The sequence below is a fragment of the Panthera onca genome, chromosome C1 (genome assembly GCF_046562875.1).
Source record: "Panthera onca isolate mPanOnc1 chromosome C1, mPanOnc1 haplotype 2, whole genome shotgun sequence".
Lineage (NCBI taxonomy): Eukaryota > Metazoa > Chordata > Mammalia > Carnivora > Felidae > Panthera > Panthera onca.
Window position 1 is genome coordinate 204,917,432 of NC_138346.1, and position 12,538 is coordinate 204,929,969.

Here is a 12,538-nt window from a genome sequence, read left to right on the forward strand (position 1 = left end):
TGGAGGTCTAACCGATACTGCAGACACAGCTCCCAATTCCCTGTCCCCAGCAACCCCAGCAACCCCAGCACCCCCCACCCCCACGCACTCCAGGTTCCTCACCACAGTGAACGGCAGCACCATCTAGTACTCAGTTGCTCAAGCCAGAAACTCCAGGCCGCCCTCAACTCCCCCCTCACATCGGCACCCAGCCCAGCGTGGGTCCTGTACTTCTGTGCCAACAACGCATTCTCAAACATGAACGTTTTACAACCGCTCCTAGCACAGCTCCAGCTGAGAGCCTCATCACCTCCACACCAGATGACTGGCCCACCTCGCCTCCCCGGGCACACTCTTGCCCTATCACAGCTGACAGGCTGGAGTCGCCAGAATTAACTCCAAAACCCCTAAGTCACATCCTAGGGATCTTCTGCTCACAACTGTCCTATGGCTTCCTGCTGTAGAATCATGGCCCTCAAGGACGTCCGCGTCCTAGCCCCTGAAACTTGGGGATGTGTCCCCTCACATGACAAAGGGGGCTTTGCAGACATGATTAAGTTAAGGATCTTCAGATGACAGGATTATCCTGGATTATACCAGCAGGCCCAACATAATCACCAGGGTCCTTGGAAGAGGGAGCAAGGAGGGTCAGAGGAGGAGGTGGGATGAGGGACACAGAGGTTGCAGCGCCACGGCCACGAGCCGGGGAAGGCAGACAACCTCTAGAAGCTGGGAAAACAAGGAACGAGTTCTGCCCCGAGCCTCCAGAAGGAACACACCTGCCAAATTTTGACTCTACGCTCGTTAAAACTTCTTTTGGCCCCCTTACCTCTAAAATGGCAAGATACTACGTTTGCATTGTTTTAAGCCACTGTGTGTGGTAATTTGTTACAGCAGCAATAGAAACTAGCACTTTCTGCCTAACAACCAGTCCCAACCTTGATTTACAAGACCCTTACAGGAACCTGGGTGGCTCAGTTGGTTAAGTGTCCGACCCTTGGTTTTAGCGCAGGTCGTGATCTTGCGGTTCTTGAGTTCGAGCACCACATCAGGCTCTATGTTGACAGTGCAGAGCCTGCCCGGGGAGGGTCTCCATTTTCCCTCTCTCTTGCCCCTCCCCTACTCGTGTGTGTGCACACGCGTGCTCTCTCTCTCTCTCTCTCAGAATAAACAAATAAACTTAAAAACAACAACTTAGAAAAAACAGAACAAGACCCTTACGAGACCTGGCCTCTGGCAACGTCTCCAGCCTTACCTCTCACCCTCTTGTCTCGTTTAGGCTGCTTTGGCCCCTTCTAGTTTCCTGTGGTCTCTCAAACAGGCAAGGCTCCTCCCCACTTGGAGAGGGGGTTCTGCGCCTGTGAGGCTTTTCTAGATCCGTCACCGGTTCTGGCTCTCACTTCACTCGGGTTTCCACACAAACCTCATTTCATCGAGGCCTTCTCTGACGACACAGAGGGTGCCCCACCCCAGCCCTGCCGCCCTCCTGCCGCTCACCCTGCTTTACTTCTCGTCAGGGCAAGTACTACCATCTGACTGTGTATTACACCTTTGTTCACGGTCTCTCTTACCCAGTGGAATGTAAACTCCACGAGAGCAGGCTGTGTATAGTGACTCTGCCCCTGCTACCTGGAGTCGTGCTCAGGAAAGTCATTCAGTCAGTAAATGTTTACTGAGTGTCTATCCACTCTTGCTAAGTACTATTCTAAGTTCCAATAATACGCAGTGGTGGGGGGAAAGACTAACAGCCCTACCCTCAGGGAGCTGGCATTCTGACAGGAGGAGACTCACTAGAAACACAGTAAACTAATGAAGCAGAGAAGATGGCCGGTGACAAGTACTGTGGAGACGAGCCACGCAGGGGAACGGGGCGGGGGGGGAGGAGGGGGGGGGTTGCTGGGTCTGCGATTTCACACGAGGCGGTCAGGAAAGGACTCACGGGAAGAAGTGTGAATAAAGAGCCGAAGGAGGTGGGGAGGGATGAAAAGCATTCCAAGCAGCGGGAAGGACAAGAATGCAGGGCCCACGGCAGGTATAGTGGAGAGAACAGGGTGTGGGCAGGGGAGAGGGCCCAGGGGACCTGGTCACACGGAGCCTGGCAGGCTATCGTAAGGCCTTCAGATTTTCCACCAAGCGAGGCGGACAGCCTTCGCAGCAGAGAAGGGAGAGGATATGGTTTAGTTTTGAAAGGATCCCTGGGGCTGTGGACCGAGAACACAGTCCAGGGAGAAGGGGAGAGCCAGGACGCCAGTTGGGTGGCTATTCCCGCAGTCCGGGTGAGAGGACGGTGGGACCGTCACTTCCACAGAAATGTGCCGAACGATGCAGAGGATCTCCCGAGGAGCCTTCTCTGACAACACGCCTCCCCTCCGACTGGACTAGAAACCCCTCCCTCATTCCTCCATCTCCCCGGTGTTACTCCCTGTTCCAACGGCCCCTGTCTCTTTCCCAGACACACCCTAGACCGTCAGCTCTGTGAGCACAGGACGTCCAGCTTCATCACTCAGCCCCTGCCGCTGCAAGCGCCACAGCAGGTGCCAAACCAAGGTTCTTCTCACGCCTGAATTCCACCTCGAAGCCCAAGGAACCCCTGGCTTCATGTAGATTCCAACTATGGAGTCACCAGCCCAGGTGAGCCAGCCTCTCTTCACACACTCTCACCGGAGCGTCTTGCACACCTGTGCACCTATGTACTCCTGGTCATCCGTGTGCCCACAGGCTGCACGGTCGCTGTTTGTAAGCTACCTGAGATCTTTATCATGCCCAGATCCACGGGTTTTTAGGCAATTCATACAGTTAAAGTCGGCGGGGAAAATGAAGAAATTCTCCACGCCTTGCCTTCCGAGTGCTTCTTCTTGGTGTGGTAGGCCAGGGCAGAGGCCTGGGTAAAGGTCATGAGGCAGTGCTTGCACATGAACGGGCGGTCCCCAGTGTGAAGGCGAAGGTGGTTCTTCAGGGTAGAATTGGCCGCAAACTTTGCCCCACACTCTTCACAGGAGAAAGGCTTCTCATCAAAGTGCTCTGTCAGTTTGTGGTACTGCATGCCTAGGGACCAGAGGGAACCAGTAAGCAGCGTGACGAAGCCAGCAGGAGGACATGAGAGCGCTGTCTGAGACCAGGCCCTGAGAGGAAGCCCAGCACGAACCACAGGACAGCAGGCCACGTTCCCTCCGACCTCACACAGCCATGCTGCTCACCCACCCGCCGCCCAGCACTCCAGAGGTCACCTCGGTCCCACCTGTTTGATTCAGGCACAAAGTGTTCTGGGTTTATCTTTCCCATCCCCTCTTTCTCTTAAATAGGGCCTGCCACAGAGGAACAAGAACTCACTTTACGTTTCATTAGGTTTCCCCGACATCTGGGACAAGGGTAAATAATTTTGGCTATACACCCCATGGTTTCTGTGACTTACTTATTATCGAGAAACAAGTAACAGCATGGAAACCTAAGAGTCGAGTGTTAAATAGCTGGCTGTTATTCTGAATAATAATGGCCACAGTTCACGAAGTCCTAACTCTGTCGTAGGCACTGTACGTCAGGTGTGTAACTGTATTATCTTAAATCTTGACAACAATTCAAAAAAACGGGTGCTCTCAGGGCGCCTACCTAACAGGTGGGGAAGTTAAGAGAGCTGACGCCAAAGCTCACGCTCTTCTCAACACATGACCCTGCGTCTGTAGGAACCCGCTCCGTTCCCCAGGCCAGTCCACGGCCCTCACTGCACACAAGACACAAGGCCTGGAATCCACACTGCGATGTCCAGAGTTATCACCCTCTTAAGTTACCTCGCCCGCCTCAAAGTACCTGAGGCGTGGGCAAATTCTCTCCCACAAAGGTCACATGTCACTGGAAGCCTCTTCTTCTTCTTCTTCGGGGCGTCGGGCTCTCCTCCTCCACCGTGGGCCTCCAGCTGATGTTTTTCCAGCTCCTTCTTAGACTCCTTGGTCTCGCTGCACTCCTTACACTGCACCTGTTTGCTCTTGGCCACCCGGCAGCGCTTCATGTGCACCTTCAGACGGCAGTAGAAATGGAAGCTTTTGTCACAGGCCTTACAGACGAAGCTCTTCTTGGCAGGGTCGGGGGAGGCAGACGTGTTTTTCGCTTGTGGCTCTGGCAAGGAGCCGGTCTCTCCTTGACTGCTCTGCTTCCCAGACCGGCAGCCTTCCTCCGCTGGCTCGGCTACCTTCTCATCTGTTCTGTCGTTGGCTGCGCGGGGAAATTTACTGCTCACTTTCCACCTTTCCTTCTCTCCACCTTCCTGAGTAAGGAAGCCTGCATGTAAGAGAAATCACACGGCTCTGGAAATTCTCCTGCGTTTCTACTTTGCTTCCCAACTTTTCTCCTTAGGATACACTGGAGACTACTTGAGACCCTCCTCAGACTCTAAAGTGATACCCTTGTCATCCTGACTCGCCGATACACGTGAAGAGCATCACTTCACACGTAGCCTAGGACTCCTCCAGGTACCGAGAGCATACAGAAGGAGTAAGGCAGCAATGGATGAACTCTTGTGCAGACTACTGCCTCTTCTCTCTAACAGGGGAACCACCCGCGGGCCTGACAGGACCCCCACCCCACTCTGTTCCTTACCAATGTATGCCAACTCATGCATGACAGGCTGCAGGCCTGGGAAAGATCTGTGGACACTGCACAGGAGGGAACATATTTCAACGGCCGCGACAGATTTTTCCGTGGCTCTGCTCAGCACTGCTTTCAGGGAAGCTTCAGGGCTGGCTGTCTCAGGGGAAATGCTCAGAATCTAAATGAATACCAGGAGACAAAGGTTTGTGGTTAGTATCAGCAGTTTTCTCCATGGTTTTCAACTTAAGGGAAAAAAGCTGATTTCAGGAAGGCACTGCTCTCTCTGTAACAAGTTTACATTTCTTGTGATAAATGTGGAGAACCCTCTTTTCCACAAGAACAGGGAAATGGGCAAAATTTAAAAAAAAAAAAAAAGAGAGACAGATGTCAAGACAAATGTGCAAATACAAAGAAGGCACAAGCAAGGAAGCATTAAGCATTTTCTATGAGAAATATCTTCTCAGAAACCAGGAGTCTCCGAAAGAACTTTTCTAGATCTTAATATTAAAAGCTTGGAAAGCTGTAGGATTTGGTAGCTGGTGGTTCTGTCTTGAAGATCAAGATCATTTTTCATAATACATAATTGTCTCAACGTCTGGAAGCGATTCTGCATGATCAGTGGCCTCACATTTTTAGACACTTAGATGTACCCTTTTAAACATTTTCTTTCATGAAAAAACTCAGCTTTTTAAAGAAGGTTCAAATAGGGGCTTTAAAGAGGCCAAGAATATGATTTCAAAGCCATCCTCTTTCAGAATGTTACAGCTATCAGCAGAAAGAGTCAGTACACTGAGAAAATAAAGCTAAAACCATCCACAGATGGCCAAATGGAATTTTCGTTCGGGAAGACATTTTATTTCTGCTCTTTTCAAGCCTATCTAAATAAACCTGATGTCCCTGGAGGCAGGCCTGAGACTCATTAGCGAGGCTCAAACTCATCAACTGCAGGAGCCCCATTCCTGAAGCACGAGGCGAGTTGGAGAGAGCCTAGTGGTACATCTTTCCTCGGAAGCCCCAAAGAAACACGCACCACCTTCGTCACATCTGAGAGTCAGGCCAAGGTGGGGCTGTCACCTGTGCGGACAGAGCTAGAAACCAGCCCTTCTGCACACCATCCACGCCTACTTGGATTAAAAAGCACTACAGGTGAACCTGTAGTTGAATTTCAGTCCCTTTAGAATTCTTCCCCCCTGGAGAAGCACACGATCCTGGGCTGGACAGCCATGAATCCCCCCCTAGTCCCCACCTGGTTTTTCTGGGATGCAGGCCACACCGAGAAGCCTTACAGAAAATGAGCTGGCGCTATTTGCTACCCCATATGGGCAAAAGCTTTGTTCTATCTATGTTTATCTTGGCTCTTCCTAGACGCCAGAACAGAGTATGTAATAAGACCAATTTTACTTTCCTCCCTTTGAAAGCAGTTGCGTCTTAGAACGTGTTGAGGCATGGTCTCATGGTTCCCTTTGAGTTTACCTAAGTTTAGACAAATGAAATACAGCTAGGTTTGAGTCACATGAGCCTGGGTTCAAATCCTGGCTTCGACTCTGACCAGCCAGAGCATCCCAGACATGCCACGGAACCCTTTGGAGCCTGAGTTCCCTTACCTATAAAATGTGGATGACATCGCCTGCCACACAGAGTTGGGAGAATAAAAAAACAAAGAGGTGCCGCGAAGGGTTGGCTCAGCAGGCAACAGGCACTCTGCGGAATTTGGTGTCTCTCTTAGGAACAAGAGCATCCCAGGCCTGGTAGAATTCTCTGGAAAAATGTTTGTCATTCCTCCCCCCTCCCCCCCCCCCCCCCCCTCGCACCTCCTTCACAGCCTCTGCCAGCTGCTCCTCCTCTGCGGTAAAGCACTTGAGTCCAGTCCCTTGTTGGATGGCCTCTAGAATCAGTCTGCGATGCCTTAGCATGGCTTCTAAGGCCGCACTTTCTGGGTTGGTCGCTGAAAGAAAGGAGGATTACAAACTCATGACTGGAACTATGAACACCATTTTTCCTTCACTCCTTCTCAGCTCCACTCTTCATAGTGAGAATACACTTCACTGATCTTCTTCCTGGGGCTGGGAGTGGGGAAAATGGCAAACATCACTGCAATTACAGTATAATTAATATCGGCTTAGATTTCTGCATATTTTCAAAGGTTCACAAACCCCCATGTCCTTGAACAAAATTTCCAGTCCTTACTTCCAATGGTGGGGATGTGGAGGATGACCATAGAGAGCTCTTTCTAGTTTCTGGCAAGGCTGACGATAATTTCTACCAGGGGCAAAGCTAGGACAGAGATCAGGTAGCCTACCTGCCCGGAAGAAAGCATCGGCACCAGGCTCCCTTCGTATTTCTTCCATGAGCAGGTTCAACGGGCAGGTCTTTGTCTCCTGAGCCACCAGCAGCAGTTGCCAAATGGCTGTTGCAGAGACAGTCTGCTTTTCTAGAACTGCTGACATCAGAGAACTGAAACCACCCGAGCCAGAGTCCTGTTTCACAAGCTTCTCCATGACCTTCAAAATGTGGCACAAAAATACAGTGAGGGACTTTCTAGCCACCAGACAAGTGGCAAAGCTGCAAGTCGGGGTCCTGGATTACAGTGGACGTATTTCTGGGGAGGGGTTTTTCAACATCCTTCACCTCCCAACCTGAGAGACTTTTATACAAGACCAAGTTCTTCACACTTCCTTCTGAATGCCTTTCTTATTACTGCAGAAGTTACAACTTCCAACTTATTGCTGTGCCCTAGAAATTAAATCATCTTGTTTTCTTTCTCCTCTACTGACTCCTTAGCATTTCTCAATATGGCTGTGTGTATATTTATGTAATATAAATATATTTTTAAAGTATGCATATATGTTCATCTTTTTTCCTTCTCTCATTTTACCCACCCTCCCTCCCTCCCCCCTTCTTTTTCTCTTACCTCTCTCTCTCCAGGGGCTAAACCCTTCATGTGTGGGATCATTTTTAGTAATGTCTGGTTGTCTGTGAAAATCTCCAAAAGGTTTTCGTGATATCGTCTCAACAGCTCAGTCCCATAATCATCAGGGCTTGCTTGGACTGCAGGGATATTAGCAAAACAATAATGTTTGTGACAACGAAACACCCCTACAGGTTTCTCCTACACAAGGTTAGGGGAGCTGACAGAGGAAGAGAGCTGAAATGCCAGCGCTCTGTCTCCTCTAGAAGGCAAATTTGGCTCCCAGCTTGGGGCCTCATACACACGTGTTCAGATCTCCTTTGGTCTACCCTTAAGCACTTGGTGCTTCAGGGTCGCAAAACCACTAATGCTTTAAAAGTCAGCGCTCAGTGGCAGAAGCTAGCGATTGCTCAACAGGGAGGTAATTAGAAGGCACACTTGTAAGAGAGATCCAGAGGTACAGATTTAAGGGGTGTTACTCCTCGAGCCTGAGGTTGAGGATCCGTGCGGCAATCCAAAACACTAGCAGGCATGACTCAAGACTCTGGTAGTGAAGCTATACTTAAGTTTTGTGTATATGCCCTTTGAGCCAATCTGAAACTCTCTCTTAAATGGTTATATTTAATTTAAAAGAAAACTAAAAACCATCAGGCATTTCCTTTAGCTTTACAAATATTCTCCTCTTTGGCCCAGTAACTCCACTTCTGGGAATCATGCCTTAAGAAGGGGGTGCCTGGCTGGCTCAGTCGGTAGAACACCAGACTCTAGATCTTGGGACTGTGAGTTCAAGCTAGAGGTTGGGTGCAGAGATTACTTAAAAATAAAATCTTAAAAAAAAAAAAAAAAATTTCAAAACACTTTAAAAAAGGGAGGTGGGGAGGCACCTGGGTGGCTCAGTGAGTTAAGCTTAGTGGGTTGACTCTCGATTTCAGCTCAGGTCATGATCCTAGGGTCACGGGATCGAGCCCCGCATCAGGCTCTGTGCTGAAATGTGGAGCCTGCTTAAGATTCTCTCTCTCCCTCTCCCTCCGCCCTTCCCCCCATTCATGCACGTATGCACTTTCTTTCTCTAAAAAACAAGAAAAAATAAAAATTAAAAAAAGAAATGCTCTGAAGGGAAAAAGTCTGTGTACAAAAGTATCTGCCACTATATAACTTGTGATGATGATGAACAGAACACTTAATATTTACTGAGTGTCTATGATGTGCTAATATCATAAAAATCACTCATTTACTGAGTGTCTATGATGTGCTAATAAACGTGCTAAATATTGTACACATATTATCTCACAGTGGCCACAAAAATTAATGTAATGAGGGGCGCCTGGGTGGCTCAGTCGGTTAAGCGTCCGACTTTGGCTCAGGTCACAATCTTGCGGTCCGTGAGTTCGAGCCCCGCGTCGGGCTCTGTGCTGACAGCTCAGAGCCCGGAGCCTGTTTCAGATTCTGTGTCTCCCTCTCTCTGACCCTCCCCCGTTCATGCTCTGTCTCTCCCTGTCTCAAAAATAAATAAAACGTTAAAAAAAAAATTAAAAAAAAAAAAAATTAATGTAATGGGTACCATTCTTACCCCCATCTGAGGGAGGAGAAAATGAGGTTCAGAGAAGTTAAATCGTTGGCTCAGGGTCACACAGCTACAAAGTAAGTCAGGATAACAAACTCAGGTAGTCTTTTTTTTTTTTTAAAGTTTATTTATTTATTTTTTAAATTCATTTTGAGAGAAAGTGAGCATGGGCAGGGGAGAGGCAGACAGAGAATCCCGAGCAGGCTCTGTGCTGCCAGCGCAGAGCCCAACGTGGGGCTCGATCCCACGAACCGTGCAATCATGACCTGAGCCAAAATCAAGAGTCAGAAGCTTAATCAACGGAGCCACCCAGGTGCCCCACGAACCCAGGTAGTCTTGATAGCCCTAACCATTACGCGACACGTACCCCTAACAGGGCATGAGTAATACACGATATATACACCCTTATGATGGAAAACTACATAGCCTTCAAAAAATAGGGTTACAGGGAGTTTTCCGAAATGTGGGGGAGAATGCTTAGGGTATACCGGAGGAAATGATAAAATTATAAAATATGATAGAATATCTCAACATTGTAAAAATAATGTGACAAAATAGGTCAATGTCTTAACACTAAAATAATCAAGTGGTAGGGTCCGAGGTTGTTTCCTTCTTTATTTTTTAAATTGTTCAAGTCTGTAAGTATTCATTATTTCTATAAGCTAGAAAAAAGTTCTCTCATTTTCCAACTACCCTTTCTCTGAAAGCCCTGTCAGTTTCAAGTGCTCTGGGACAGGGGAGAACTGGCTAGACTTGGCCCATTATCCTAAGGGCTGGGACACGGACTCACTTCCCCCAGACAGAAGGTACGTGAGGGGCTTAAGGTTAATCCGGGGGACTGCCAGAGCCGAACAGCACTCAAACGGGAGTGGGAAAATCAAGATCTGAGTCTTTGCTGCTTGTATTTACGAACACAGCTTGTCAAAACCATGCGCTCTGTGAGCCCGTCTGCTCCTTAGGCATTCACGGGTGCCATGTGAGGCAACCCTGGAAAAAACCACACCTTAACAAACCCCGAACCACAGGAACATCATGAGGGAAACGTGATGGAGAAGAGCAATTCTCAGATTCCAGATCTTCACTCCAGAACTATGGAGGATCACTGATCTCTGACAGCTAGTCTCTGTTTCACGAGGGCATCTCCTACCATTATCTCATCTCCCCAGCATGGAGCCAAAAGGGTGTTTAAGCTCTAATTTTCTGGGAGAGGTTCCAGTCCAGAGAGCCGACAATTAACTAATACCTGTGGTGCCTGGCGAAGTGGCTAATTTCTGCAAATTCTCCAGCAGAAGGCCCAAGTTTGGGGACGTCGGTTTCACAGCCTGAAGGAGTTTTACCAAACTCTCTGCAGTCAGAGTCTTGTCTTCAGACATTCTGTGCAGCAGCTTTTCTACGGTCTCCTTGGGGGTCCCGCCCTCGCAGCAATTCAGGATCTCCTGCAGCGGCAAGCAATGAGGCAGACACTGGTTACTAGCGATTCGCGGTGCATCTAACACACCGCTGGCGAGCCCAGCAAAACGGAAGGACGAGGCGCCCGTCCCCGGTCCTCCTCTGCCGTCTCTAGTGCCACTGTTCCCATGGTCTCTTCTTTGTGTTGTGTCAGTACAAATCCCGAGCATTCTCCAAACAAACAGCTCTGTGAGAATCCTTCCTTCTCAAATGCAGGTCTGTGTACATTCTTTGTCCCCCAGTGGTTTGCATTTTGTGAGAAGATTCCTGCACGAGGCCTATGTGGCAGAGCAGGTAGCTGACCTCTCACGTTGTTCTTCAGATCTGATTTGTTCAGACACAGACACAGACACTGAGAAACAGACTGGAAATTAATGAGTACAGTTACAGTGGTTTTCAGCCTCTGTTCAGTACAGTACATGACCACGGTAAGAGGCTGCAATTTCAGAGCAATCCTATTATTTTACTTCCTTTTACTTTATTTGCATAGCAATTTGAATGTCCAGATAAGTTACACGTTAGTCTGTGGCCTCCGAAATGATGGATTTAAAGTGCACTTCTGGATGGTTTTTCTCGTGGATTCTGCATTCTCGATCTCTCTTATCAGCTCTGCACATACATCAGCTCCAGTCGTCAGCCCCCACCTCTGCCCCCTTTTCTTCCTCGGTGTGCTAGAGGATTTACTGAGTCAAAAGGACACAGGGTTCCAGCAAAAGGTTGAAAAGTAAAACAAATGACTGTTATTTTACAGCTATTTTCCTATTAAAATAGTCCTAATGGACTACGACTCACTATGTGGAACTAGGCTCTTCTGGAACTGATAGATAATGTGGGAGATTATTTCAACACATACAATCTACAGATTCCCAGTAACCAAATTTTGAGCTTTCCTATGGGAAAATGCTAGCTTTCAGGAGAAACAGTGAAGCAGGTCAGTCACAGTTGCATGCCAGAGGATGCCATTGTCAAATTAACTCCCATTTAAAAGTAAATGTAGTTATAAAACCAAATTGGTTTTACGTATACGAAAGGAACACCTATATACATACGAAAGGAGTGCATACGTTATAAATTAAGCTGTCATGTTCCTCGTCAGTAGAGAACACAGTCATTCTCTTTGTTTAATGTCTAATATGTACTAGATTTCTACTAAATGAATCATAATTTAAAGTGAAAGTGTCTCTATCTAAAACCCATACTGATTTCACTGCTATGTCTTAGTTCCTAAGTAATTCTCTGATACATAATGAGGCGGCCAGAAACTGTCAAGAGTGGGTACAGGCTTTAAAGCCAGACAGGCCTAGTAGGAACCCCAGTCGTAAAATGTATTGCCTGTGTGACCCTGGGTGAGTTATTTAATTCTTTGAACCTTATCTTCCTACCTGTGGAAGAAGAGAATAACAACAGCCCTTGCACAGCGGTTATTAGGAGTCTATAAAGTGAAGTCGCTATTTGTAGAGCCCGACATAACTTCTAGGACACATGTGATCTTTAAACGATAGTGGCTATTGGTATGATTAGGAAGCACTATGCCCAGCGGTTAAGAGAACTGTGCTTTGCTTAGACTTCCTGAGTTCCAGGACTGGCACCCAGCAGCTGTGTCTTGGGGTGAGCTGCCTAACCTTCTCAAGTGTCTGTTTCTTCACCTTTATTTTATTATCTTTTTAAATGTTTATTTATCTTTGAGAAAGCGCAAGTGGGGGAGGGGCAGGGAGAGGGAAATAGAGGATCCGAAGCAGGCTCTGTGTGACAGCAGCGAGCCCAGTGCGGGTCTAGAACTCACGAACTGTGAGATCGTGACCTGAGCCGAAATCGGGTGCTCAACCGACTGAGCCACCCAGGTGGCTCCTGTTTCGTCATCTCTAAAATTAGAGTAACATCCATGACGGCATGGAATTGCCGCGAGGGCAGAACTGAGGAATGTTTCAAAGGTCCTCAGCACACAGTAAGCAGTAAGTTAAAGACAACTGTAAGGTTACCCTCCTTGTGACTGTTTCCAATCCTGAAGTAAAGACATTTCTATTCACCATTTCTTACAGAACCCAGGGTATGGATAG

At 48.1% G+C, this 12,538-nt stretch overlaps 1 protein-coding gene across 1 annotated transcript in view; it reads right to left on the bottom strand.

The window, feature by feature from the left end:
* Nucleotides 1-12,538, bottom strand: part of ZBTB40 (zinc finger and BTB domain containing 40) — a 79,635-nt gene that overhangs the window by 13,295 nt on the left and 53,802 nt on the right. Inside the window, exons 6-12 of the mRNA XM_078452232.2 lie at nucleotides 10,276-10,468; nucleotides 7,472-7,608; nucleotides 6,860-7,061; nucleotides 6,372-6,505; nucleotides 4,570-4,738; nucleotides 3,784-4,251; nucleotides 2,818-3,024 (exon numbers count right to left, since the gene is read on the bottom strand). Of these exons, the coding sequence (XP_078308358.1) occupies nucleotides 2,818-3,024; nucleotides 3,784-4,251; nucleotides 4,570-4,738; nucleotides 6,372-6,505; nucleotides 6,860-7,061; nucleotides 7,472-7,608; nucleotides 10,276-10,468 (1,510 nt within the window). The remainder of the gene's footprint in view (nucleotides 1-2,817; nucleotides 3,025-3,783; nucleotides 4,252-4,569; nucleotides 4,739-6,371; nucleotides 6,506-6,859; nucleotides 7,062-7,471; nucleotides 7,609-10,275; nucleotides 10,469-12,538) is intronic.